At 44.3% G+C, this 27,284-nt stretch overlaps 1 protein-coding gene across 1 annotated transcript in view; it reads right to left on the bottom strand.

The window, feature by feature from the left end:
* SEL1L (SEL1L adaptor subunit of ERAD E3 ubiquitin ligase) overlaps positions 1-12,832 on the bottom strand; it is an 81,755-nt gene extending 68,923 nt beyond the window's left edge. Inside the window, exon 1 of the mRNA XM_038752571.1 lies at positions 12,730-12,832. Coding sequence (XP_038608499.1) covers positions 12,730-12,790 — 61 coding nt within the window. The 5' untranslated portion in view covers positions 12,791-12,832. The remainder of the gene's footprint in view (positions 1-12,729) is intronic.
* Positions 12,833-27,284: the final 14,452 nt, after the last annotated feature.

The following is a 27,284-nucleotide window of genomic DNA, read 5'->3' as shown; positions in this document are numbered from 1 at the left end:
TGGCTCCCAAACCCATGCTCTTGCCACTATGCCATGCTGCTTCTCGATGTACTTGCCCAAAAGCTGACATACCATGGCCCACGGTTTAGATTGCTTTTCTAACTGTGAATTTTGGTTTTGCAAAAGAGGGTCAACTTTCATCTGATAGATTATGTCATAAGACTGTAAAATGACACGGGTGTTCTTTCAAAAAAGAGAGTGCCAAATTAATCTGTTGTTGAACAAATGAACAAGGACATATATTACATTTTATATTATGAACAATACATATTATGATCTACAATGTATTGTATAATATAGACTATATATATATATATATATATATATATATATATTCAGAGAAAGAGAAGGGGAAAATATCAAAAAATAATGTTTCACCAGGAAAAGAACTAGTCAGGGATATGCCAGAGGTAGTCTGGCTATGTAGCCTGTTGTTTAATTCATTCCATTGCAAGGCGCCCCCTCCCCTCCAACTATGTCCAGTGGCTTTGGGGGCTGTGGGGTATGGTGGGAGATGCTGACAGCATAAACTGGGTGTGAGTCCAGGAAAGAGCAAATACAATGGCTTCCACCTCTTAAATCACCTTATCCCTTCCTCCCCCTCCCATTATTGCCTGAGGGATAGGAAAACTGTACATTCCCTACCAGGTAAACACATTCAGAGCCCTTCAGCCCAAATACTTGCCCACCCCTGATATGCTACCTACATACTCTCTCTCTCTCTCTCCCTCCCTTTGGTAAGCAGCAAGATAAACTCTTTGGGTCGCCTGTAAAACTAGAAAAAAAAATGACAGCCTCTGCCTTGTGGTCTCAGGGATACTGCAAGAGAAAGCCAAATTTGCAAAGAAGCATTTGGCTCTTTGGACAAAGACTGCCACATGTCTCCCAGTGGTATTATTTCTCTTGTACAATCTTGTGGGTAGGAAGCTGTTGCTAAACTCTTATAGATCTGTTGGTTTGTAATAATAATAATGGCATTTATTCATTCATTCATTCAATCGTATTTATTGAACGCTTCCTGTGTGCGGAGCACTGTACTAAGTGCTTGGGAAGTACAAGTTGGCAACATATAGAGACGGTCCCTACCCAACAACTGGCTCACAGTCTAGAAGGAAGAGACAGACAACAAAACAAAACATGTGGTCAGGTGTCAAGTCATCAAAATAAATAGAAGTAAAGCTAGATGCACATCACTGACAAAATAAATAGAATAGTAAATATGTACAAGTAAAATAAATAGAGTAATAAATCTGTACAAACATATATACAGGTGCTGTGGGGAGGGGAAGAAGGTAGGGCGGGGGGAATTGGGGAGGGGGAGAGGAAAAAGGGGGCTCAGTCTGGGAAGGCCTTTTGGAGGAGGTGAGCTCTCAATAGGGCTTTGAAGGGAGGAAGAGAGCTACCTTGGCGGATGTGCGGAGGGAGGGCATTCCAGGCCAGGGGGAGGAAGTGGGCCGGGGATCGACGGCGGGACAGGCGAGAAAGAGGCACAGTGAGGAGGTTAGCGGCAGAGGAGCAGAGGGTGCGGGCTGGGCTGTAGAAGGAGAGAAGGGAGGTGAGGTAGGAGGGGGTGAGGTGATGGAGAGTCTTGAAGCCGAGAGTGAGGAGTTTTTATTAAGCGCTTACTATGTGCAAAGCACTGTTCTAAGCATTGGGGAGGTTACAAGGTGATCAGGTTGTCCCACAGGGGGGTCACAGTCAATCCCCATTTTCGAGATGAGGTAACAGGCACAGAGAAGTGAAGTGACTTGCCCGAAGTCACACAGCTGACAAGTGGCGGAGCCGGGATTTGAACCCATGGCCTCTGACTCCCAAGCCTGGCCTCTTTCCACTGAGCCACGCTGCTTCTCTGGGCCTAAGTGGAGAGAGGCAACCTCTGATGGGTCTAATGCATTTCTCGGGATTGGAAACAAGATGGAGGTAGGGCTGAAGTTCTGGCTCCCCTCTTCCCCACAAAGTCAGACGCACTGTGCCAAGCATGCTATTCTAGGACTAGATCATAAAATAAGGACAATTCAGTTTATCGACATTGAGTTGGTAGTTCTGCCCTCACCCGGACCCCAAGAAGCACGCTCTTTCAGCACGTGATAAGTTTTAGATCTCTTCAATTCTAAGATGGTTCAACTTTCCAACTACATCTGATTTTGTTCTACTTATGAGGTTCTCAAATTATGACTCTTCCAGAGACGACAAGCACTACTTCCGATGTTTCTAAATATGATGTGGCACGTGGGCTTTAGCTTAGCGATCACAAAAAAAAAAGATTACTAACTGGGGCAAAAGGCGGGGGTGGATGGCGGGAAGAGGGGGCTGCTGCCTCAGCCCTCCTCCCTGACTGACCGTCTCCCCATCCTCCTCCGCTGGCACCACACAGACCGGCCCCCAACCTTGTGATGGCTGTGTCAGCTGCAGCTGCTAAGCCAAAGCCTGAAGAACTGAAACTACAGAGAAGAGAGATGACGACAGTGATAAAGACAACAGAAGAGGACTGGGGGCTCGGAGAAGGGGTCGGTGTGTTTCGTTAGGCCGACGGGTCAGTCTGGGACACAGTTTGCTAGCTACTCGGAAATGGCATCCAAGATCAGTAAAAACTCATTCATGTAGCTACACTGCTCTTCGAGCACTGCTGAATGTGTACATAACTCTGGGCAATTTGGGTATAGAGTACCCGGCCTGGGTTCGGGAACCGGTCCCCTAGTTATAACGCTGATCCCATAAGAAGACTGACTCCAAGCTGTGTTTTGGCTTAAGACAGTGTCCAGGCACCAATTATGTCCTAAGTCTGAGGGCAGCCTCTCTTGAGAAACCCCAGTTAACCCTCTTTATTGGTTCCCCAAGAATGGAATGTTAAGAGAAAGAGCACTAAATGACAAAAAGACACAGAGCACAAGGAAAATCTCCATTATCCAAAAAAACCTGATTACAGCAAAATATATCTTTCTGGCGATGAAGCAGTTAAAACCATTTATACTTCAAATGATCAGATGGCAGTGTAACGATATAGAAGCAGACTATGAGTTCAAACTAGAAAAAGAGAAGCAGCATGGCCTAATAGATAAAGCCCAGGCCTGGGAGTCAGAAGGCCCTGGGTTCTAATCCCAGTGTGACCTTGGGAAAGTCACTTAACTTCTCTGTGCCTCGGTTCTCTCACTTGTAGAATGGGGAATAAGACTGAGTGCCACATGGGACAAGGACTGTGGGTCCAACCTGATAAGCCTGAATCTATCCCAGTGCTTAGTACAGTGCCTGGCACAAAGTAAGTACTCAATAAATTCCATTAAAAAAAACAAATAAAAAAAACGAACCCTAATTGCCTTATGGCTGATCCGAGCAAATCAAGAGCTTTGCGTACAGCAATTTGATGTTTACCTGGGCCTAGACAGTTGAGTACATCTAATTTACCAGTCCAAGCTTTTAAACTCTTATCGCCCTGGTATTTCCCAGCATACTATGATCCGTTACTGGAGTTTCACATTGTACTGTACTTATTTGCAAGGACTAAGTTAAAGGCCCTTCCAGCTGTGTGCGGGTGCCTGAGGCTGCCCTGGGGGCCTGGGTGTGCCCAATCGCTGGACACACGGTGGCCGCTGCTCTGACAAGCCTGGCAAACCCACCATACAATCGCCAAGTGGGAGTGACACAAGAAATCACCAAGTATAATTCCACGGCATACCCGGGGGAAAGTTCTGATCAGTTGCTACTACCTCAGGGGATGGCTGAAAACCAAATAACCCTGGAGGGAGAACAGAAAGAATTTCTTTTAGGACACCTTCCACTTGCAGAAGGCTTTTCCGTACCTTGCTAAGGCTCGCAGCGGGAATTCTAGTCGTCCCCATTTACCAGATGAGGAAACTGAGGCAGTAATTTGCCAAAGGCATATAGAGATTCAGGGGTAAATTTGGGGTTGGAATAAAAAAACGCTCAGCTTTAAGGGTACTGCTTGTCCTGCCCCAGAAATCAGTTCTAAAGCAACTTGGAGGATCACAGCAAATGCTGGACAAGGGCCCTGGGCACCTGAACCACATTGAGGTATCACAGAGGGACTGCTGAGCAAAACCCAGCTTAGCTCTAGCAATAATTTCTTTTGCTGCCTTGCATTGGAGCAGCAGAAACTGGAGGCAAGAAAATCAACTGAAGTTTCGGGATTTGAACCCTTTTGCCTATCTCCTGTTTGATCATTTAAGGTATACAATGCCAGCAACCAAGCAGTATGGTCAGTTATGCCATTACAAGTGTTTGCATTATGCAATTTGGAGGATGGTGATGATAATGAGAAGCAGCATGGCCTAGTAGATAGAGCACAGGCCTGGGGGTCAGAAGGATCTGGGGTCTAATCCCAGTGTTGTCACATGTCTGCTGTGGGACCTTGGGTATTCACCAATCACTTCACTTCTCTGTGCCTCAGTTACCTCATCTGTAAAATGGGGATTAAGATTGTGAGCCACTTGTGGGACATGGGTGTGTGTCCAACCTGATTACACTGTATCTACCCCCTGTGCTTAGAACAGTGCCTGGCACATAAGTGCTTATCAAATACCACAATTATTATCATTAATGGAAACAATTGATGAGCTTCAGTCCTGAGACTTCAGGGAAGAGAACCTGCACAAGGGAATGGATTACTAGACTCACTCTCTTTTGCTATGGCCCTCCGGTTCTTGCTGGGGCTCGGGGTGCAACAAGAAGGAGGGCAGAGATGAACAGGCTGGGTTTTTCCATGCAATGGCCACCGATGACCAAACACCAGTGAAACAACAATGCTGCCTGGAGAGCCCTAAGGCAGCAGCCCTGGCGGCTGCTGCTGCTGTCTTCGCTGACCATGTGAGCCAGTCGTCTTTCAGGGCTCTTGCTGAGGTGCTCAATAAATAGACCACAACACTTGAACTCTCTGGGCCACAGTAAAATGTTAAAGGGAAAAGTCACAAAAGATTTTGCACCCAAATTCCTGACCGCTCCAATTTCAGAGTCTGAGAAAGTGAAGCACTGGGAGATTACTTAGTTGATAATTGGCACAAGGTGAAAGGAAACAACTTTGCTCTTTACTGCGCACACATCACATGAAAATCCTGCCTGGGGAGTAGTGGGCTGATTTCATTTTAAGGATTTCTGAAACAAAATACTAAAATGTCAGGTGGTAAGTGACCCAGTTGATTGCTTAATCAATCATATTTACTGAGCACTTACTTGTGCATAGCACTGTATTAAGCCCTTGGGAGAGTACAATACAACAAAATGAGCAGACAAGTTCTCTGACCATAACGCGTTTATAGTCTAGACCAACAAAGTTTTCATTTCAATTTGCCCAAAGTACTCCATGTACTAGGCACACAATTAATTGTCATTCCCCCAGAAGGTGGGTGCTTTATCAAGATAAAATTCAGCAAGAAGAATTTCCCATTTGGAGTAGTACCAAAACTTAATACCTGATATTTAAGACTGTCTCTAACAGAAAGGGATAAACCTCCAGGCTAATATGCCATGTAAACTACAGCAGTTTAAACAATGAAAGAAAAGAGTCCATTAGAATCTGGAAGATTATTTTAACAACCATCAAGGAGCTCTGGATGACACGAGCCACAGAGTAGAACAACGCACCTTTATTACCTTTAAGGCCTACAACTGTTCAAATCCTTGTCAGGTAAGGTTTTCTTTCACCTCACCAAAATATTTCTAAGTCAGGTAAGTTGTTAGATGCTATGCAGAACAAGATTCTGGGGGCAGTGAGGGGTGGAGAAAGGAAAATCAAACTCTGTTCATACAGGGGGACTATTACATCAGCCTCCTTGCTAGTCTCCCCTTTCCAGTCTCTCTCTCTCTTCACTTCTGTCAATAGACCACTCTGTCAAAAAGATCATCTTCTCAAAAGGTTGCTTGGCAGGAATTTTTTATGGTATTTGTAAAGGGTTTGCTCTGTATACAGCACTGGTCTAAGCACTGGGGTAGGTACAAACTCATCAGGTTGAATATAGTCCCTGTTTCACACAGGGCTCACAGTCTAAGTAGAAAGGAGTAGGATTTAATCCCCATTTTTCAGTTGAGGAAACTGAGGCACAGAAAAAGCTCATTAAGGGCAGGGTGGCGTGCCTCCAACTTTATTATACTGTAAGTGTTCAATAAATACGAGTGATTTGCTCAAGGTCACACAGCAAGAAATTGGCAGAGTGGAGTTTAGAACACAGGTCCTCCGATTCCCAGGCCCATGCTCTTTCCAATTAGCCACGCTGTCTCTCTTCAATCCTCCAAGACTTCCACTGGCTTCCCAATGTCTGCCACATATATAACAACAACAACAAACATAGTATTTGTTAAGTGCCAATTATGTGCCAGGCACTGTACTAAGCACTGGGGTGGATACAAACAAATCAAGTTGGACACAGTCCCTGTCCCATGTGGGGCTCACAGTCTCAATCCCCATTTTACAGATAAGGTAACTGAGGCACAGAGAAGTACAGTGACTTGCCCAGGGTCACACAGGTGACAAGTGGCAGAGTCAGTATTAGAACCCATGACCTTCTGACTCCCAGGCCTATGCAGGCTAAGAGGACCAGCTGCATGACACCTGTCTACATGTTTTGTTTTGTTGTCTGTCTCCCCATTCTAGACTGTGAGCCCGTTGTTGGGTAGGGACCGTCTCTATACGCTGCCGACTTGTACTTCCCAAGCGCTCTGTACAGTGCTCTGCACACAGTAAGCAGTCAATAAATACGATTGAATGAATGAATGCAGGGCTTCCAGCCTTCATCATCAGCTCTCCACCCACTCGCTCTCTTTATTCTTCCAGAGCAAACTCATGTGTACCTCTCTCTACTTGTTTCCTTGGACTGCAATGGTATCTTGCACCAAAACCTATGTAGAGACTACAGCTCTCCCCATGTTCAACTTCCTCTTAAAATCCCACCTCCTCCAACAACCATCCCAGATGAAATCCCAACACCCCAAGTCGAACCACCTCAGCAGCCATCTCGAGCACGCCTGCATTTCCTACTGGTCACACTATGGGTAAATATTTTTGGCCTCCCTCTTTGGAGTGTCAGTTCCTAGTGGGCAGGGAATGTGTCTCCTCAGCCACTCTGCTGTCCTCACCAAGTCCTTGATAAATATACAGTGTGCTGCACCCAGCAGGTGTTCACACCCAATCACCACTGCCTTTGCCTTTTCAAATTCTCCATGGAATACTAGCAAGTGTTGCTAATTATGAATTGTACAATGACACACTTGACTTTGTTAGGGGCACTACCCTCCCTCCTGCCCACCCTACTGCTCTCAAAACAGAATTTAAGGCTGCATATTGGGCAAATCGCATTTTGAGCCCATGGCGGGTGTCACGTTGAATTCTACCTAATAATAATTGTGCTTTTTGGTAAGCACTTACTAGGTGTCAAGAGCCAGGACAGACATTATCAGATCAGATATAGTCCCTGCTTTACATGGGGCTTAGTCTAAGAGGGAAGGAGAACAAATAAACTGAGGCACAAAGAAGTCAAATGACTTGTCCAAGTCCTCTAGACTGTAAACTCCTTAATGGGCAGGGAACTTATCTATCAATTCTGATGTAAATAGAGAGCCCAGCATGGCCCAGTGGACATAACACGGGCCTGGGAGTCACAAAGCCTTGGGTTCTTGTCTCCTATGTCTTGTCTCCTATGTGACCATGGGCAAGTCACTTAATTTCTCTGTGCCTCAGTTACCTCTTCTGTAAAATGGGGATTAAGACTGTGAGCCCCATGTGGGAAAGGAACCTGATTTTCTTGTATCCACCCCAATAAGAGCTTAACAAATACCACAGTTATCATTATTATTATTGTACTCTCTCAAGCGTGTAGCACAGTGCTCCACACACAGTAAGAGCTCAACAGATATCACACACAGCAGATCAAGGGCAGAGCTGGGATTATGAACCAGGTCGCCTGTCTCCCTGCCCTGTGGGTCCATCAGGCTACACTGTTACTCTTATTCAAAGATCACCACGACGGTCAACGTCGATTGCTGGATGGTCCCTTCGCTGACCGCGATTGCGCCTGGAGTACCTGAGGCTGCCTCCCCCAGTGACAAAGGCCCAGATCCTCTGACACCTCCGACCCACAAACAGGACGAGTGAGGGTGCTGAGGGACAGATTCTCCAACGGTTTTGGGCCTGGCCTGAAATCAATCAATCAATCAATCAATCGTATCTATTGAGCGCTTACTGTGTGCAGAGCACTGTACTAAGAAATTAGGTACAGTTTCTAATAAATTGAACTGAGTGGCTGACTCTTCAAGATTGCACATTTAGAGTCATGCATCTCTTTCTTGAGTGCTAAATTAACTATATTCCAGTAAGGGCATCATTGCCCAAGTTGTGTCAGCTAAGAGAACCTTACATAGTTTAACTAGTTAAAACAAGTTAGATCGGCTTTCAAGAAGAAGGGTTTTAGGAAGCCCCAACGCTCTAAAAACACAGGATATATTTGGAGTGTTCACTTCTTTTTCCTGCAGCCAAATCAGTTGAAGGATGCAAATGTTGTAGATAGCACACAATTGTCACATTTCATAGGACACCTAAGAGTCTGCTCGTGGTAGAGGTCTACACTGTTAGAGGAGTAGAAGACAAAACAAATATTCCCTTGAAAGGAAAAAATATAGGATTCTTGGATGTGTGGTCAATCAATCAATCGTATTTATTGAGCACTTACTGTGTGCAGAGCACTGTACTAAGCGCTTGGGAAGTACAAGCTGGCAACATATAGAAACAGTCCCTACCCAACAGTGGGCTCACAGTCTAGAAGGGGGAGACAGAGAACAAAACCAAACATACTAACAAAATAAAATAAATAGAATAGATATGTACAAGTAAAATAAATAGAGTAATAAATATGTACAAACATATATACATATATACAGGTGCTGTGGGGAAGGGAAGGAGGTAAGATGGGGAGGATGGAGAGGGGGACGAGGGGGAGAGGAAGGAAGGGGCTCAGTCTGGGAAGGCCTCCTGGAGGAGATGAGCTCTCAGTAGGGCCTTGAAATGGAAGTAGTTTTCTCTGGGCATAACGGCTCTAATCCCAGCTCCTCCACCCGTCTGCTGTGTGACCTTGGGCAAGCCACTTAACTTCTCTGTGCCTCAGTTACCTCATCTGGAAAATGGGGATTAAGACTGTGAGCCCCAAGTGGAACAATTTGATTATGTTGTATCTACCCCAGCACTTAGAACAGTGCTTGACACATAGTAGGCGCTTAACAAATTCAATTATAATCACGGCAGTCCCCGAACAAGCCTTCTGCAGCACCCAAATGTCAAGGCCTAATAGACAGAGAACAGGCCTGTGAGTCAGGAGGCCTGGGTGCTAATGTCGGGCCCGCCACCTGCCTGCTCTGGGCCCTTGGGCAAGTCTCTTAAATTTTCCGTGTCTCAATTTCCTCATCTGCAAAACGAGAATTAAATACCCTTTCTTCCTCTCCCTTCCACTAGAAGCCTTACGTACATGAGGGTCGCATCTGATTGTATTACATCTACCCCAGCGCTCGGAACACAGTGCTTGCCACACAGTAAGGGCTTAGCAACCCCTTCGGTTACTATTATTGTTATGAATAACTATCATCATCATCATCATCCCAGCGGTTCGAACCTGCGGCTCCGCACCCAACGCTCATCGCCCGGAACGGGATCCCGGGGTGGGAGAAGGGAAAACGGCGCTCTGCAGGGGACGGCTCGCGGCTCCCCGGTTCATTCATTCATGTATTCAATCGTATTTATTGAGCACTTCCCGTGTGCAGAGCACTGCACTAAGCGCTTGTGGAAAGTACAATACAGCAATAGAGACAATCCCTACCCAACAACGGACTTGCAGTCGGGGGGGGGGGGGGGGGGGGGGAACGGGGGACACCAAAACAAGTGGCAAGGCATCGATGGCATCAATACAAATACAAGGAATTGGAGAGAGATACACATCATCTCAATTACCTCATCTATAGAGTGGGGATTAAGACTGTGAGCCCCACATGGGACAATCTGATCACCTTTATTACTCTATTTATTTATTTATTATTACTCTACTTATTTTACTTGTACATATCTATACCATTTATTTTATTTTGTTAATATGTTTTGTTTTGTTCTCTGTCTCCCCCTTCTAGACTGTGAGCCCACTGTCGGGTGGGGACTGTCTCTATATGTTGCCAACTTGTACTTCCCAAGCGCTTAGGACAGCGCTCTGCATACAGTAAGCGCTCAATAAATACGACTGATTGATTGTCAACCTGATTACCTTTATTACTCTATTTATTATTACTCTATTTTACTTGTACATATCTGTTCTATTTATTTTATTTTGTTAATATGTTTTGTTCTCTGTCTTCCCCTTCTAAACTGTGAGCCCACTGTTGGGTAGGGACCGTCTCTATATGTTGCCAACTTGTACTTCCCAAGCGCTTAGTACAGCGCTCTGCACACAGTAAGCGCTCAATAAATACGATTGATTGATTGATTGATTGTTGGGTAGGGACCGTCTCTATATGTTGCCAACTTGTACTTCCCCAGCGCTTAGTACAGTGCTCTGCACACAGTAAGCGCTCAATCAATCAATCGTATTTACTGAGCGCTTACTCTGTGCAGAGCACTGTACTAAGCGCTTGGGAAGTACAAGTTGGCAACATATAGAGACAGTCCCTACCCAACAGTGGGTTCACAGTCTAAAAGGGGGAGACAGAGCCACCCCAGCGCTTAGAACAATGCTTATTTATTTTACTTGTACCTATCTATTCTATTTATTTTATTTTGTTAGTATGTTTGGTTTTGTTCTCCGTCTCCCCCTTCTAGACTGTGAGCCCACTGTTGGGTAGGGACTGTCTCTATATGTTGCCAGCTTGTACTTCCCAAGCGCTTAGTACAGTGCTCTGCACACAGTAAGCGCCCAATAAATACGATTGATTGATTGATTGTTGGGTAGGGACCGTCTCTATATGTTGCCAACTTGTACTTCCCAAGCGCTTAGTACAGTGCTCTGCACACAGTAAGTGCTCAATCGATCAATCAATCGTATTTATTGAGTGCTTACTGTGTGCAGAGCACTGTACTAAGCGCTTGGGAAGTACAAGTTGGCAACATATAATAATAATAATAATGATGGCATTTATTAAGCGCTTACTATGTGCAAAGCACTGTTCTAAGCGCTGGGGAGGTTACAAGGTGATCAGGTTGTACCACAGGGGGCTCACAGTCTTAACCCCCATTTTACAGATGAGGTAACTGAGGCCCAGAGAAGTGAAGTGACTTACCCAAAGTCACCCAGCTGACAGCTGGCGGAGCCGGGATTTGAACCCATGACCTCTGACTCCAGAGCCCGGGCTCTTTCCACCGAGCCACGCTGCTTCTCTAGAGAGACAGTCCCTACCCAACAGTGGGCTCACAGTCTAAAAGGGGGAGACAGAGCCTCCCCAGCGCTCAGAACAATGCTTTGCACACAGCAAGCGCTTAACAAACTCCGTCGCTATTTATTTATTTGTTATTAATGTAAGGAAATAGAATCATAAATACGCAGATATCGACCTGAGCGCTGCGGGGGGGAGGAAGAGGGAGGGAGTCGGGGCGACTTTTAGACTGTGAGCCCACTGTTGCCAATTTGTACTTCCCAAGCGCTTAGTACAGTGCTCTGCACATAGTAAGCGCTCAATAAATATGATTGATGATGACTGTCTCTATATGTTGCCAACTTGTACTTCCCGAGCGCTTAGTACAGTGCTCTGCACACAGTAAGCGCTCAATACGATTGATGATGATGACTGTCCCTATATGTTGCCAACTTGTACTTCCCAAGCGCTTAGTACAGTGCTCTGCACATAATAATCAATCAATTGTATTTATTGAGTGCCTACTGTGTGCAGAGCACTGTACTAAGCGCTTGGGAAGTCCAAGTTGGCAACATATAGAGACAGTCCCTACCCAACAGTGGGCTCACAGTCTAAAAGGGGAAGACAGTAAGTAATAAGCTAAGTAATAAGTAGTAAGCGCTCAATAAATATGACTGATGATGATGACTGTCTCTATATGTTGCCAGCTTGTACTTCCCGAGCGCTTAGTACAGTGCTCTGCATATAGTAATCAATCAATCAATCAATCGTATTTATTGAGTGCTTACTGTGTGCAGAGCACTGTACGAAGCGCTTGGGAAGTCCAAGCTGGCAACATATAGAGACAGTCCCTACCCAACAGTGGGCTCACAGTCTAAAAGGGGAAGACAGTAAGTAATAAGCTAGGTAATAAGTAGTAAGCGCTCAATAAATATGATTGATGATGATGACTGTCTCTATATGTTGCCAACTTGTACTTCCCAAGCGCTTAGTACAGTGCTCTGCACATAGTAATCAATCAATCAATCGTATTTATTGAGCGCTTACTGTGTGCAGAGCACTGTACTAAGCGCTTGGGAAGTCCAAGTTGGCAATATATAGAGACAGTCCCTACCCAACAGTGGGCTCGCAGTCTAAAAGGGGAAGACAGTAAGTAATAAGCTAAGTAATAAGTAAGTAGTAAGCGCTCAATAAATATGACTGATGATGACTGTCTCTTGCACCTCCCGAGCGCTTAGTACAGTGCTCTGCACACAGTAAGCGCTCAATAAATACGATTGATGATGACGGGCGGAGGAAAAGGCTCAGGTTGGGAAGGCCTTGCCGGCGGCCGGGAGAGAGCAGGGCATGGAGGTGGAGGAAGAGGAGGAAGAGGAGGAAGAGGAGGAGGAGCCACCCACTGACCTGAGGACGAGAGTACCGAGCCGCAGCAGACAAGTAGCCACAGCCACCCCGCGACGCGCATCGTCTCGCCGAGGCCCGTCCGCCCTTCCGAGCGCCGCCTCTGCCACTCCGCGCTTCCTGCTCCGGCCGCTAGGCCCCGTCTCCGCGGCCCGCGGCGCAGCCAATCCCCGCCCGCCGCTGCGGAGGGCCCGCCCAATCGCCGGGCTCACCTCCCTCCTCCGCCCCGGGGGGGCCGCTCGGCGGCCAATCGGACGTCCCGCAGGTCGCAAGGCAGCCACCCGATTGGTCCACGGCCGCGCAGACATGGCCCCCGCTAATTGGCCGCTCCCGGGCCCCTCCCACCTAGGGAAGGGAACTACATTCCCCATAATGCCCTGCGGCCCGCCTGCGTGGCTCGGTGGGGATCAATCCATCCATCAATCAATCGTATTTATTGAGCGCTTACCGTGTGCAGAGCACTGTACTGAGCGCTTGGGAAGTACAAGATGGCGACATATAGAGACGGTCCCTAATAATAATAATTTGTTTGTACATATTTATTATCATCATCATCAATTGTATTTATTGAGCGCTTACCGTGTGCAGAGCACTGTACTGAGCGCTTGGGAAGTACAAGATGGCGACATATAGAGACGGTTCCTAATAATAATAATTTGTTTGTACATGTTTATTATCATCATCATCAATCGTATTTATTGAGCGCTTACCGTGTGCAGAGCACTGTACTGAGCGCTTGGGAAGTACAAGATGGCAACATATAGAGACAGTCCCTAATAATAATAATTTGTTTGTACATATTTAATCATCATCAGTCGTATTTATTGAGCGCTTACTATGTGCAGAGCACTGTACTAAGCTCTTGGGAAGTACAGGATAGCAACATATAGAGACAGTCCCTAATAATAATAATATGTTTGTACATATTTAATCATCATCAATCGTATTTATTGAGCGCTTACTATGTGCAGAGCACTGTGCTAAGCGCTTGGGAAGTACAAGATGGCAACATATAGAGACAGTCCCTAATAATAATAATTTGTTTGTATATATTTATTATCATCATCATCAATCGTATTTATTGAGCGCTTACCGGTGTGCAGAGCACTGTACTGAGCGCTTGGGAAGTACAGGATGGCAACATATAGAGACAGTCCCTAATAATAATAATTTGTTTGTACATGTTTATTATCATCATCATCAATCGTATTTATTGAGCGCTTGCTATGTGCAGAGCACTGTACTAAGCGCTTGGGAAATACAAATTGGCAACATATAGAGACAGTCCCTACCCAACAGTGGGCTCACAGTCTAAAAGGGGGAGACAGACAACAAAACCAAACATACTCACAAAATAAAATAAATAGAATAGATATGTACAAATAAAATAAATAAATAAATAAATAGACTAATAAATATGTACAAACATATATACATATATACAGGTGCTGTGGGGAAGGGAAGGAGGTAAGATGGGGGGATGGAGAATTATTACTCTATTTATTTCACTTGTACATATCTATTCTATTTTATTTTGTAGTACATTTGGTTTTGCCTCCCCCTTTTAGACTGTGAGCCCACTGTTGGTTAGGGACTGTCTCTATATGTTGCCAATTTGTACTTCCCAAGCGCTTAGTACAGTGCTCTGCACACGGTAAGCACTCAATAAATACGATTGATGATGATAATAATAATAATAATGGCATTTATTAAGCGCTTACTATGCAGTGCAAAGCACTGTTCTAAGCGCTGGGGGGTGTACAAGGTGATCAGGTTGTTCCACGTGGGGCTCACAGGCTTCATCCCCATTTTACAGATGAGGGAACTGAGGCCCGGAGAAGTGAAGTGACTTGCCCAAAGTCACACAGCTGGCAATTGGCAGAGCCAGGATTTGAACCCATGACCACTGACTCCAAAGCCCGGGCTTTATCCACTGAGCCAAGCTGCTCCTCCAAGTCCCTACCCAGCAGTGGGCTCACCATCTAGAAGGGGGAGACAGAGAACAAAAGCAAACATACTAACAAAATAAAATAGAATAGATAGGTACAAGTACAATAAATAAATAAATAAATAAATAAATAGAGTAATAAATATGTACAAACATATATACATATATACAGGTGGGGAAGGGAAGGAGGTAAGATGCGGGGGATGGAGAGGGGGACGAGGGGGAGAGGAAGGTAGGGGCTCAGTCTGGGAAGGCCTCCTGGAGGAGGTGAGCTCTCAGTAGGGCCTTGAAGGGAGGAAGAGAGCTAGCTTGGAAAGAAGACGGGCTGGGCAGGCAGAATCAATTAATCAATCAATCGTATTTATTGAGCGCTTACTGTGTGCAGAGCACTGTACTAAGCGCTTCGGAAGTACAAGTCGGCAACATATAGAGACAGTCCCTACCCAACAGTGGGCTCACAGTATAAAAGGGGGAAAGGCAGAAGTGGTGGGTTCCAGTCCTCCCTCCGCCATTTGTCAGCCGTGTGACTTTGGGCCAGTCGCTTAACTTCTTTGTGCCTCAGTTACCTCATCTGTAAAATGGGGATGAAGACTGTGAGCCCCACGTGGGACAATCAGATTATCTTGTTGAGCAGCGTGGCTCAGTGGAGAGAGCCCGGGCTTTGGAGTCAGTGGTCGTGGGTTCAAATCCCAGCTCCGCCAATTGTCAGCTGTGTGGCTTTGGGCAAGTCACCTCAATTTCTAGACTGTGAGCCCACTGTTGCATAGGGACTGTCTCTATATGTTGCCAACTTGTACTTCCCAAGCGCTTAGTACAGTGCTCTGCACATAGTAAGCACTCAATAAATACGATTGATTGATTGATTCTCTGGGCCTCAGTTACCTCATCTGTAAAATGGGGATTAAGACTGTGAGCCCCCTGTGGGACAACCTGATCACCTTGTAACTTCCCCAGCACTTAGAACAGTGCTTTGCACATAGTAAGTGCTTAATAAATGCCATTATTATTATTATTATTGTATCCCCCTCAGCGCGTGGAACAGTGCTCCTCCAGGAGGCCTTCACAGACTGAGCCCCCTCCTCCCCCCTCCATCCCCCCCGCCTTACCTCTTTCCCTTCCCCACAGCACCTGTATATATGTATATATGTATGTACGTATTTATTTCTCTATTTATTTTACTTGCACATATTTATTCTATTTATTTTATTTTGTTAATATGTTTTGTTTTGTTTTGTTCTCTGTCTCCACCTTCTAGACTATGAGCCCACTGTTGGGTAGGGACCGTCTCTATATGTTGCCAACTTGTACTTCCCAAGCGCTTAGTACAGTGCTCTGCACACAGTAAGCGCTCAATAAATATGATTGAATGAATGAATGAATGCTTGGCACAAAGTAAGCTCTCAGCTAATATCATTATTTTATTATTGTTATTATTAGTAGAGAAGCAGCGTGGCTCAGTGGAAAAGAGCATGGACTTTGGAGTCAGAGGTCGTGGGTTCTAATCCTGCTTCTGCCACTTGTCAGCTGTGTGACTTTGGGCAAGTCACTTAACTTCTTTGTGCCTCAGTTACCTCATCTGTAAAATGGGGATGAAGACTGTGAGCCCCACGTGGGACAGCCTGATCGCCTTGTCTCTCCCCCAATGGTTAGAACAGTGCTTGGCACATAGTAAGTGCTTAATAAACGCCATCATTATTATTATTATTATTAGCCCCTGAGGTGAGCTGTCCCACCTGTAGTCCCCTCCCCACAGCACTTGTATATACTTGTACAGATTTATTACTCTACTTATTTTACTTGTACATATTTACTATTTACTTTGGTAATGATGTGCATATAGCTATAATTCTATTTGTTCTGACGATGTTGACACCTGTCTACATGTTTTGTTTTGTTGTCTGTCTCCCCCTTCTAGACTGTGAGCTCGTTGTTGGGTAGGGACCGTCTCTATATGTTGCCGACTTGTACTTCCCAAGCGCTTAGTATGGTGCTCTGCACACAGTAACTGCTTAATAAATACGATTGAATGAATGAATGTAGAGAGGGGATGGGCGGTAAAGTGATCCAAGGCAGGACTGACCATTAGCACTGTGGTCTAGTGGAAAGAGCAGAGGACCGGAGGCTAGGAGACCTGGGTTTTAATCCCGGCTCTGCCACTTGCCTCCAGTCTAACCCTGGGCAAATCACTTAACAGAGCAGTGCCTCAATTTCCTCACCAGTAAAATGGGTGTTTTCATTCAGTTGTATTTATTGAGTGCTTACTGTGTGCAGAGCACTGTTTTATATATCCTTTCCCCCCTCCCACTAACACTATAATCATAATAATAATAATGACATTTATTAAGCACTTACTATGTGCAAAGCACTGTTCTAAGTGCTGGGGCTGTTACAAGGTGATCAGGTTGTCCTATGTGGGGCTCACCGTCTTAATCCCCATTTTACAGATGAGATAACTGAGGCCCAGAGAAGTGAAATGACTTGCCCAAAGTCACAAGTGACAAGTGGCGGAGCTGGGATTTGAACCCATGACCTCTGATGCCAAAGCTTGTGCTCTTTCCACTGAGCCACATTTCTTCTCTATGAGCCCCACGTGGGCACTATGAGCCCCATGTGGGCCAGGAATTTTTTGGGGGGATGGTATTTGTTAAGTGCTTACCAGGGTGGTTTAGTGGAAAGAACACAGACTTAGGAGTCAGAGGTCATGGGTTCTAATCCTGCTTCTGCCACTTGTCAGCTGTGTGACCTGGGGCAAGTCACTTAACTTTTCTGTGCCTTAGTTACCTCATTTTAAAGTGGGGATGAAGATTGTGAGCCCCACCTAGGACAACCTGATTACCTTATATCTACCTCAGTGCTTAGAAGGGTGCTTGGCACATAGTAAGCACTTAACAAATACCAACATTATTATTATATTATCATAATAATAATTATTATATTATTATTATTATATGCCAGGCACTGTACTAAGTGGTGCGGTAGATAAAAGATAATCAGATTGGACACAGTCCATGACCTACATAATAATAATAATAATAATAATAATAATAATATTTTTAAGTGCTTACTATGTGCCAGACACTGTACTAAGCACTGGGATGAATACAAGCAAATCTGCTTGGACACAGTCCCAGTCCTACTTGGAGCTCACAGCCGCAATCCTCATTTTACAGATGAAGTAACTTAGGCCCAGAGAAATGAAGTGACTTGGCCAAGGTCACACAGTAGACAAATGACAGAGCGGGGATTTGAACCCATGACCTTCTGGCTCCCAGCCCCATGCTGTATCCCCATGCTGCTTCTCACGTGGGGCTCACAGTCTTAATACCCATTTTACAGATAAGGTACCTGAGGCACAGTGAAGTTTAGTGACTTGCCCAAGGTCACACAGCAGACAAATGATGGAGTCAAGATTAGAACCCAGTATCTTTTCACTCCCAGGACCGGCTCACCTGTCTCTCTTCCAAGGTTAAAATGTCCCAAGCCCAAGTTCCATTGATTCTCCTTGAAGACATGTTTGTGGCAGTGTAGAAACTGATTGTAACAAGCACATATATAAAAAGAGGAGGCTTGCTGAAGGAAGAGAAAAAACTATGATAATGTTTTGGATTATTCTGTTTTTGACAGATTGTAGGCTGGCTTTTGACAGTTTCCTGGAAAGAACCTTCTACTGGCTTTGGAGTAATCACAGCAAAAAGATTCATTTGGTATTGTTGCCATACGTGAGACTGAATTATTTAACTATTTGGCCTCAAGCAACATAGAACTTGTATGCAAAAATCCTAAAAGATAACAGTTTGTCCAAAACAAAATCAGAATAATCCAAGTAAAAGTTTTGGGGAAGAAAATACTTCCTACAATTACAGGCCTGCATTATAAAATCAATTGAAAAGATATTTATTTTAGTCATTATAAGAGCTTCCTATACAACAAAATGTAATTTTGTTAAAGTACAGTATCTTCTTTGCAACCTGAAGACTTTGTGTGTGTGTGTGTACTCTGATAGTATCTGACAGCATTTACATTATACAATCTAGCTCCTCTAGAGCATTTCTCTGCCTCCCTTGGCTAGATTAACTGCTGGAGTTTACTCTTTAAATTATCTCTCTCCCACCCTCCACCTGATTGCTGAGAATTATTTGTTTTTATTGTTATTACTAGTAGTAGTAATAATAATAATAATAGTATTTGTTAAGTGCTTACTATGTGCCAAGCACTGTTCTAAGTGCTGGGGTAGATCCAAGGTAATCAGGTTGCCCCACGTGGGGCTCACAGTCTTAATCCCCATTTTACAGATGAGGTAACTGAGGCACAAAGAAGTTAAGTGACTTGCCCAAAGTCACACAGCTGACAAGTGGGAGAAGCAGGATTAGAACCCAAGACCCCTGACTCCCAAGCCCATGCTCGGTTCACTAAGCCACAGTGTTTCTCACCATTTTATGTAGCAGTGCTCTGCACACAGTAAGCGCTCAATAAATACAATTGATGATGATGATGATGATGTAGTACTCTCATGGTAGAAAAAAAGTTGGGCTCTGTGTAACAGTGTTGTAAATGAGAAGCTCATGAGCTTCATGAAAGCCGTGCTCCCAAAGCAATAACATATATGGCATAGCAGTGCTGGGAAGCATGCTAAATCTCACCACATCTGGAAGAACAGGGCAAACAATAGTTTATCCTCCTCTCCATATGCAAATGAGGTAACATTGTAAAGTTGATAAGGAATTAAGGAGGCAGTGAATTTAAAAAGTCTGGTGGAAAAAGCAGAGGCTTATGAGTGAAGAGATCTAGGTTCCAGTCCCAGCTCTGCCACTAACCTGCTGGATGGCCTTGGGCTTATCACTTAACTCTCTAGCCTCTGTTTCCTCATCTGTTAAATGGGGGTAATAATACCTGCCTCTCTCTCCCCCGCAAGGATGTTTTAAGGGACAAAATGAGGTAATTGATGAAAAAGACCTTTGGAAAAATTCAAAAAGCACTTATAAACGCAAGGTATGTATTAATGAATATGAGGCACTGCAAACAGCTAACCCCTCTGTACAACAAAGGGGCAGCATGGACAGTGCTCTCTGTTCTCCACTGACCTTTTTAGCCACACTAGTACCCAGAGAGCAAAGGTGACTAGTGGAGTCTCCTCTTCTAGACTTTAAGCTCACTGTGGACAGGGAATGAGTCTTTTTATTGTTCGTTTATACTCTCCCAAGTGCTTAGTACAGTGCCCTGCACACAGTAAGCGCTCAGTAAATATGATTGAATGAATAATGATAATAAAAATTATGACATTTAAGTGCTTACTATGTGCCAGGCAAGGTAGTAAGCATTGTGGTGGACAAATGGGTAGGACATAGTCCCTGTCCCATATGGGGTTTACAGTCTTAACCCCCATTTTTTAGCTGAAGTAACTGAGGCACAGAGAAGTTAAGTGATTTATCCAAAGTCACACAGCAGAAAAGTGGCAGAGCCAGGATTAGAATCCAGGTCCTTCTGACAGCCAGGCCCATGCTCTATCCATTGGGCCACACTGCTTCTCAGTTGCTGACATGATGTGTCCTATTTGATTACCTTGTGTCTACCTCAATACTGAGTAGATTGCTGGGACAAAGTGCTTGTTCATATTATTACTATTTTCATTTTCATTATTATTTTTATTATTATAATGAATAATGATCTACGAAGATTACAGGAATGTGAACCTAGGTGCAAAAAATACCTCATTTTGATTTTCAGGGTCAATAGAACCACCAGATGGAAATGATCTCTACCTTATATCATCTTGTCTTAGGCTGTCAAGTCATCTCCGACCCATAGCGATATCATGGACACATCTCTTCTAGAACGCTCTATCTCCATCCGAAATCGTTCTGGTGATGTATCTGGTAGAGTTTCTTGGTAAAAATACAGAAGTGGTTTACCATTGCCTACTTCCACACGGTAAACCTGAGTCCCCTCCCTCGACTCTCTTCTATGCCACTGCATAGATGAGTTTTGACTTGTAGCAGGATTGCCTTCCACTCGCTACCCACTGCCCAAGCTAGGAGTGGAATGGATATGCCTCTGCTTGACTCTCCTTACTGTGGTCAAGACTGGTAGAGTACTGGAAACTCTCTAGGTGCGACCCTGAGAGAAGCTTATATCATCAGCATGTGTCAAAAAACATCTCTTCTTACTTTGACTTGAGCTCTTTCCCCTCCTTTTTTCTTCACTCATTCACCTGCAGAAAATCATTCTTGCTACATTTCCCACATTAGATTGTAAAATCCTTGTGGGCAGGAAATGTGTCTTTTGCTTTTGTTGAATAATAATAATAATTATGGCATTTATTAAGTGCTTACTATGTGCAAAGCACTGTTCTAAGCGCTGGGGAGGTTACAAGGTGATCAGGTTGTCCCACAGGGGGCTCACAGTCTTAATCCCCATTTTACAGATGAGGTAACTGAGGCCCAGAGAAGTGAAGTGACTTGCCCAAAGTCACACCGCTGACATTTGGCAGAGCCAGGATTTGAACCCATGACCTCTGACTCCAAAGCCCGGGCTCTTCCCCAAGTGCTTAGTACAGTGTATTGCACTCAGTAGATGCTTATTAAATATCATCACCCCTCCTCTGATGTTTGCTTCTGAGTTGATTCTATTTTCTCTGGGGTTTACAGATGAAGATGTATTATTAAATGGGGACACCAAATACCATAACTCCAATAGGCAAAGAGTTATTTTAGGAAAGTTTCTATGCAGCAGACATCCTCCTTCCAACCACTAGTTTTTCCCCCAAATGGGTGGAAAACCCATTTAAGAGCCTGGTTGCTCCATCCCTGACCAAAAACAATAAGATGTGCAGAGAAGGGAAGTGTATGGATAACTTCATTCCTTCTTTGTAACCTTGTCATTAACAGCCATCAATACTTGTGGTACCCAGCCCTATGTGTCATACCTACGTTGAGATTATGTCCCACACCACACCACCCTGTTTGTTAAGCACTTACTATTTGCCAAGCACTGGAGTAGATACCAGGTATAATCAGGACAGGCATAGTCCCTGTCCCACATGAGGCTCACAGTCATAATCTCCATTTTGCAGATGAGGTAACTGAGACACAGAGAAGTGAAGTGACTTACCCAAGGTCACAGAGCAGACATGTGGTGGAGCTGGGATCCGAACCCAAGTCGTCTGAGTCCCTGGCCTGTGCTCTTTCCATTTGGCCATGCAGCTAATCAGTGGTATTTTTTGAGTGCTAATTCTGTGCAGAGCACTGTACTAAGTGTTTTGGAGAGCACTATAACAGAGTTGATAGACATATTCCTTGCCCAAAAGCAGCTTACATTCTAGAGAGGCCCGTCCTATCCCCAGTGGACCAGCAGAGAAGTGGAGCTGGAGGGGGAGACAGGGGAGGAAGGAGATGTAAACTTTTGGAGTGCAGAATAGGTGGGTGAGAGAGAGGCTGGGATGTCTACTGTTCTCTTCTCTTTTTCACCTAGCAGAGTCACTTGAGAGGCTCTCATAGACACCTGGCACATTTATATGCTACCTTATGTGCATTAGGCAGGTTAGATAAAGTAATGTAAAGTAATGCCATCTCAGAGAAACTTTTAAGGAAGTCTGCAGAACTGGAAGGACAATTCCTGACTGCCAGAAGAACCCTGCCTCTCCCTTTGCTCAAGAGCCGTTGGGTTCCCTTCTCGGGTTCATTCATTCATTCATTCAATCATATTTATTGAGCACTTACTGTGTGCAGAGCACTGGACTAAGCGCTTGGGAAGTACAAATCAGCAACAATTCATATCATCAGGGGCACAGAAGCTTTTTGTGGGCAGGGAACACGTCTACCAATTCTGTTGTATTGTACTCTCCCAAGTGCCTAGTATAGTGCTCTGCACACAGTAAGCACTCACTAAATACCACTGATTGATTGATAAAAATTTCAGGTGCCTTATCACTATAGGACAGGGGACAGAGCAATTGAAAATTGGACTATCCAGTTTAAGACCATATGGTTGGCCACACCGATTTTCTTTCTCCCTCACTTCCTTGGGCCTAATGGAAATCAAATAAATTATATTTATTCAGTGCTTACTATGTGCAGAGCACTGTACTAAGCACTTGGGAGAGTAAAATATGACAATATGATAGACCCATTCTCTGCCCACAACAAGCTTATAGTTTAGAAGAACACAGCTCTGCCACTTGCCTGCTGTGTTACCTTGGGTAAGTCACTTGACTTCCCTGTGCCTCAGTAGCTCTTTGTGATCAGGGAACATATGTTGTACTCTCCCAAGTGCTTAATAGAGTTCTTTGCACACAGTAAATACTAAATTGATACCACTTATGGATACCATAATTATTATTTCCCCATGATGCCTCCTCATTCTGTGCCCTCAGAATTTTCACATCACTCCCCTCTTCTCCCTTTTCATCTCCATTCTTCACTCTCCCGCTGACTTCCTCTCTCCTTCTCTTCTTTCTTCCCCCTCTTTTTTATGGCATTTATTAAGCGCTTACTATATTCATTCATTCATTCATTCAATATTATTTACCTAGCGCTTACTGTGTGCAGAGCACTGTACTAAGCGCTTGGGAAGTACAAGTTGGCAACATATAGAGACAGTCCCTACCCAACAGTGGGCTCACAGTCTAGAAGGGGGAGACAGACAACAAAACAAAACATATTAACAAAATAAATAGAATATGCACAAGTAAAATAAATAAATAAATAAAATAATAAATATGTACAAACATATATACAGTATATATATATATATATATATATATATATATATATATATACTATATGCAAAGCACTGTTCTAAGTGCTGGGGAGGTTACAAGGTAATCAGGTTGTCCCAAGGGGGGCTCACAGTCTTAATCCCCATTTTACAGATGAGGTAACTGAGGCACAGAGAAGTTAAGTGACTTGCCCAAAGTCACACAGCTGACAATTGGAGGAGCCAGCATTTGAACCCATGACCTCTGACTCCAAAGCCCGTGCTCTTTCCACTGAGCCATGCTGCCCACTTCTTCTCCCTCACTGCCTTCTAGTGGTGAGTATGAAGCAACTCCCACCTCTGTTCATGAAGCTGGGGGGGGCTGGGGGGGGGGAATCCTAGAAATGTTTTGGGAGGGGTTTCCTTACTCTCAGATGAGATGAGTCAGAACTGGATGGTTTACACTCTACTCCATAAGTGTGTTACTGTTCCCCATCCTAAATAGGCTGTTGCACTCTCATATAAAGCAAATGTACATTTGTGAACTATGTTCTCCTTGGGTGCAGCCCTTTCCCAGAAAGTCACTTTGGCTGCTGCATGAATGGTAGAAAACTGCAGTCTTCAATCCATCAATCTATTCTATTTATTGAGAGCTTACTGTGTACGTAGCATGGTACTAAGCACTTCGGAATATTCAATAAAATAGAGTTGATAGATATGAAGCAGAGACACAGCATGGTCTACTGGATAGACCATGGGCCTGGGAGTCATAAGGACCTGGTTAATAATTGCAGCTCTGCCACTTGTCTGCTGTGTGACCTTGGGCAAGTCACTTCACTTCTCTGTGCCTCAGTTACCTCATCTGTAAAATGGGGATTAAGACTGTAAGCTGCATATAGGACATGGATCATGTCCAACCTGATTTGCTTATATCTACCCCATGCTCATTATAGTGCGTAACACTAAGCACTTAACAAATGTCATAAAAAATATCGAGAGCTTACAGTATGCATAGACGGTATCAAGCTGTGGTTGACCATCCACCTCAACATCAAACAGAAACTTCTTACCATTGGCTTTAAAACACTCAGTCACCTTGCCTTCTCCTACCTCACCTCACTATTCTCCTATTACAACCCAGCCCGCACAATTTGCTCCTCTAATGTTAACCTTCTCGTTCATTCATTCATTCATTCAATCGTATTTATTGAGCACTTACTGTGTGCAGAGCACTGTACTAAGCGCTTGGGAAGTACAAGTTGGCAACATATAGAGACGGTCCCTACCCAACAACAGGCTCACTCATTGTACCTCGAACTCACTGCCGACCTGCTGCCCACATCCTGCCTCTAGCCTGGAATGCCCTCCCACTTCATATCCGACAGACAATTACTCTCCCCACCTTCAAAGCCTATTGAAGGCACATCTCCTCCAAGAGGCCTTTCCTTAATCCTCTTTTCCTTTTCTTCCGCTCCTTTCTGTGTCACCCTGATTTGCTCCCTTTATTCATACCCTACCCTCAGCTCCATAGCACTTACGTACATATCTATAATTTATTTCTGTTGTCTGTCTCCCCCTCTAGACCATAAGCTTGTGTCTGTTTTATTGTTATACTGTATAATCCCAAGTGCTTAGAACAATGCTCTGCACACAGTAAGTGCTCAATATATACAATAGATAGGTTTATTGATTGATTGAGCACTTGGGAAAATACAGTATAATAGAGTCGGTAGAAATGATCCCTGCCCAAAAGGACCTTACGGTTTAGTGGGGAGACAGACATTAAAATAGATTATGGGTAGGGGAAATAGTGGAGTGTAAGAATATTTATATGTGCTGTGTGACTGAAATGAGGATCAAAGTGCTTAAAGGGTACACAGTCAAAGGCACAGTTGACACAGAGGGGAGGGAAGATAGGGGAAAAGAAGGCATTGTCAGGGAAAGCTTCTTGGAGGAGGTGTGATTTTAGTAGAACTTTGAAGGTGGGGAGAGTGGTGGTCTGTCAGATATGAAGGGGGAGGGAGTTCCAGGCTTGGGGAAGGATATGGACAAAAAATTGGAAGTGAGATAGACGAGACTGAGGTACAGGGCTACAAATACAGCTTTACAAAAGGGCTATTTTTTATAGTATTTGTGAAGACTTTATTATGTGTCAAGCACTGTTCTAAGCGCTGGGATAGATACAAGTTTAGCAGTTTGGACACAGTCCTGTCCTACATGGGGCTCACTCTAAATTGGAGGGAGGAGATTATAATCCCTATTTTACAGATAAGGGTAACTGAGGCACAGAGGAGTTAAGTGACTTGACTAGCACACAATTGGCAGAGCTGGGATTAGAACTCAGATCCTGGGATTCCCAGGCCCGTGGTCTTTCCACAGGCCTTGCTGCTTCTGTTTAGTAAGGTACTGCCTCAGGGAGCTGAAAGTTACCCTGTTGACCTAAAATAATTCAACACAGCTTCCAGAAAAGCTAAGCAGACTCCCTGGGTCTACCCTGTGAACTGGGAAAATGTGGCTGAGTGTTTGGGGAAAGTGACAGTCTGAAAAGCCAGCAGAATCAGAGTGTGCTGAGACTTCACAAACAATCCAGAGAAACCTGCTTTGGGGATCGTCCGAGAAAACCCTTATGGTGGGAGTTAGGATGTGTGAGTACTCATCAATTCTGTGCAGAGTTTGCTATTTAAAGTATTTGCTTATGACCCGATTTGGCAAGAACTATTTGTTCTGCAAATAAATAGGCCAGGGACACATGCTCTTCTACTGATAAGTGAATTTAGTTTTCTTCCAAAGGGCAACACTGCTTGCTCCCCAAGCTTAATGTTAATCAGAAGAGAAATACTGTTTATGATTTTAGGTTTGACATCCCAAAAAAATATTTTTTGGTGGGGATTGGATGCCATCATTTGCCTGTGGTATGATGAACTAAAACAGGATTTTATGCTTCTCTTTAAGGGTCAGAGAATGAAATTTCAACAGTCTAAGATCATTAGCTAAAATGAGCAGCTTGCAAGACTGGGCAGATTACATAGGTGGCTTTGAATAAAAGAACAGTAATGAGGTTGGCACTTATGCATTTGCACCCCATTTAATTCCAGGAACAATAACAAATAGCTAATAAGTAGTTGGAGGGCTAAAATAATCATTTCAGAGGCCTTTCTTGGCTAGGTTTACACCTGTTAGATCTGGGAAGGCCCAGAGAGCCAAAAAATTAGAAAAGAGCAGGGGCATAATGACTTTAGAAAATTGGAGGGGGTTAAAGGATCAAATGTCTCTGTGGCTGAACAGAACAGATTTATGAAGACGGGGTGTGTGGGAGAGAAGGCAGCTGAGGAGGTTTGTGGTTGGATAGAGGGATTTCAGAGTTGGTAAGGGTGGAGATTGTACAGTGATTAAGGATGACAGGATAGAGCATGTGTGCAAGTTGGTGGGGTGAGGTGCAGCAGGAGGTCATTGGATACCTTGTATCTACCCCAGCACTTAGAGAAGCATCCTTGGGAACCTTCACATGGATATCCAAGACCCCAAGAATCAATGTAGGGGTATGGAAAGAGAAAGAGTGAGAGAAAGGGGTCAAAATGGTTCAGAAAGTTCATCTTACTTCTACAGTCCAACCTACACACTTTGCTCCTCTATTGCCAGTCTCCTCACTGGGCTTGATCTTGTCATTCTTGTCCTCAACCCTTGCTTACATCTTCCCTCCTGTCAGGATCTCCTTCGTCCTTCCTACTCGACAGATCACTACTCTCCCCACGATCACACCCCTACTAAAATCATATCTCTTTCAGGAAGCTTCCCTTAATTAGCCTCTCATGATGATGATGATGATGATAACAGCATTTGTTAAGTGCTTACCATGTGCCAGGCCCTGTTCTAAGCACTGGGGTGTATATAAGTTAATCAGGTTGGACGCAGTCCCTGT

The sequence above is a fragment of the Tachyglossus aculeatus genome, chromosome 1, assembly GCF_015852505.1.
Source record: "Tachyglossus aculeatus isolate mTacAcu1 chromosome 1, mTacAcu1.pri, whole genome shotgun sequence".
NCBI lineage: Eukaryota > Metazoa > Chordata > Mammalia > Monotremata > Tachyglossidae > Tachyglossus > Tachyglossus aculeatus.
Note: the sequence above shows the minus strand (reverse complement) of the source record. Positions and strands in the feature narration are given on the sequence as shown.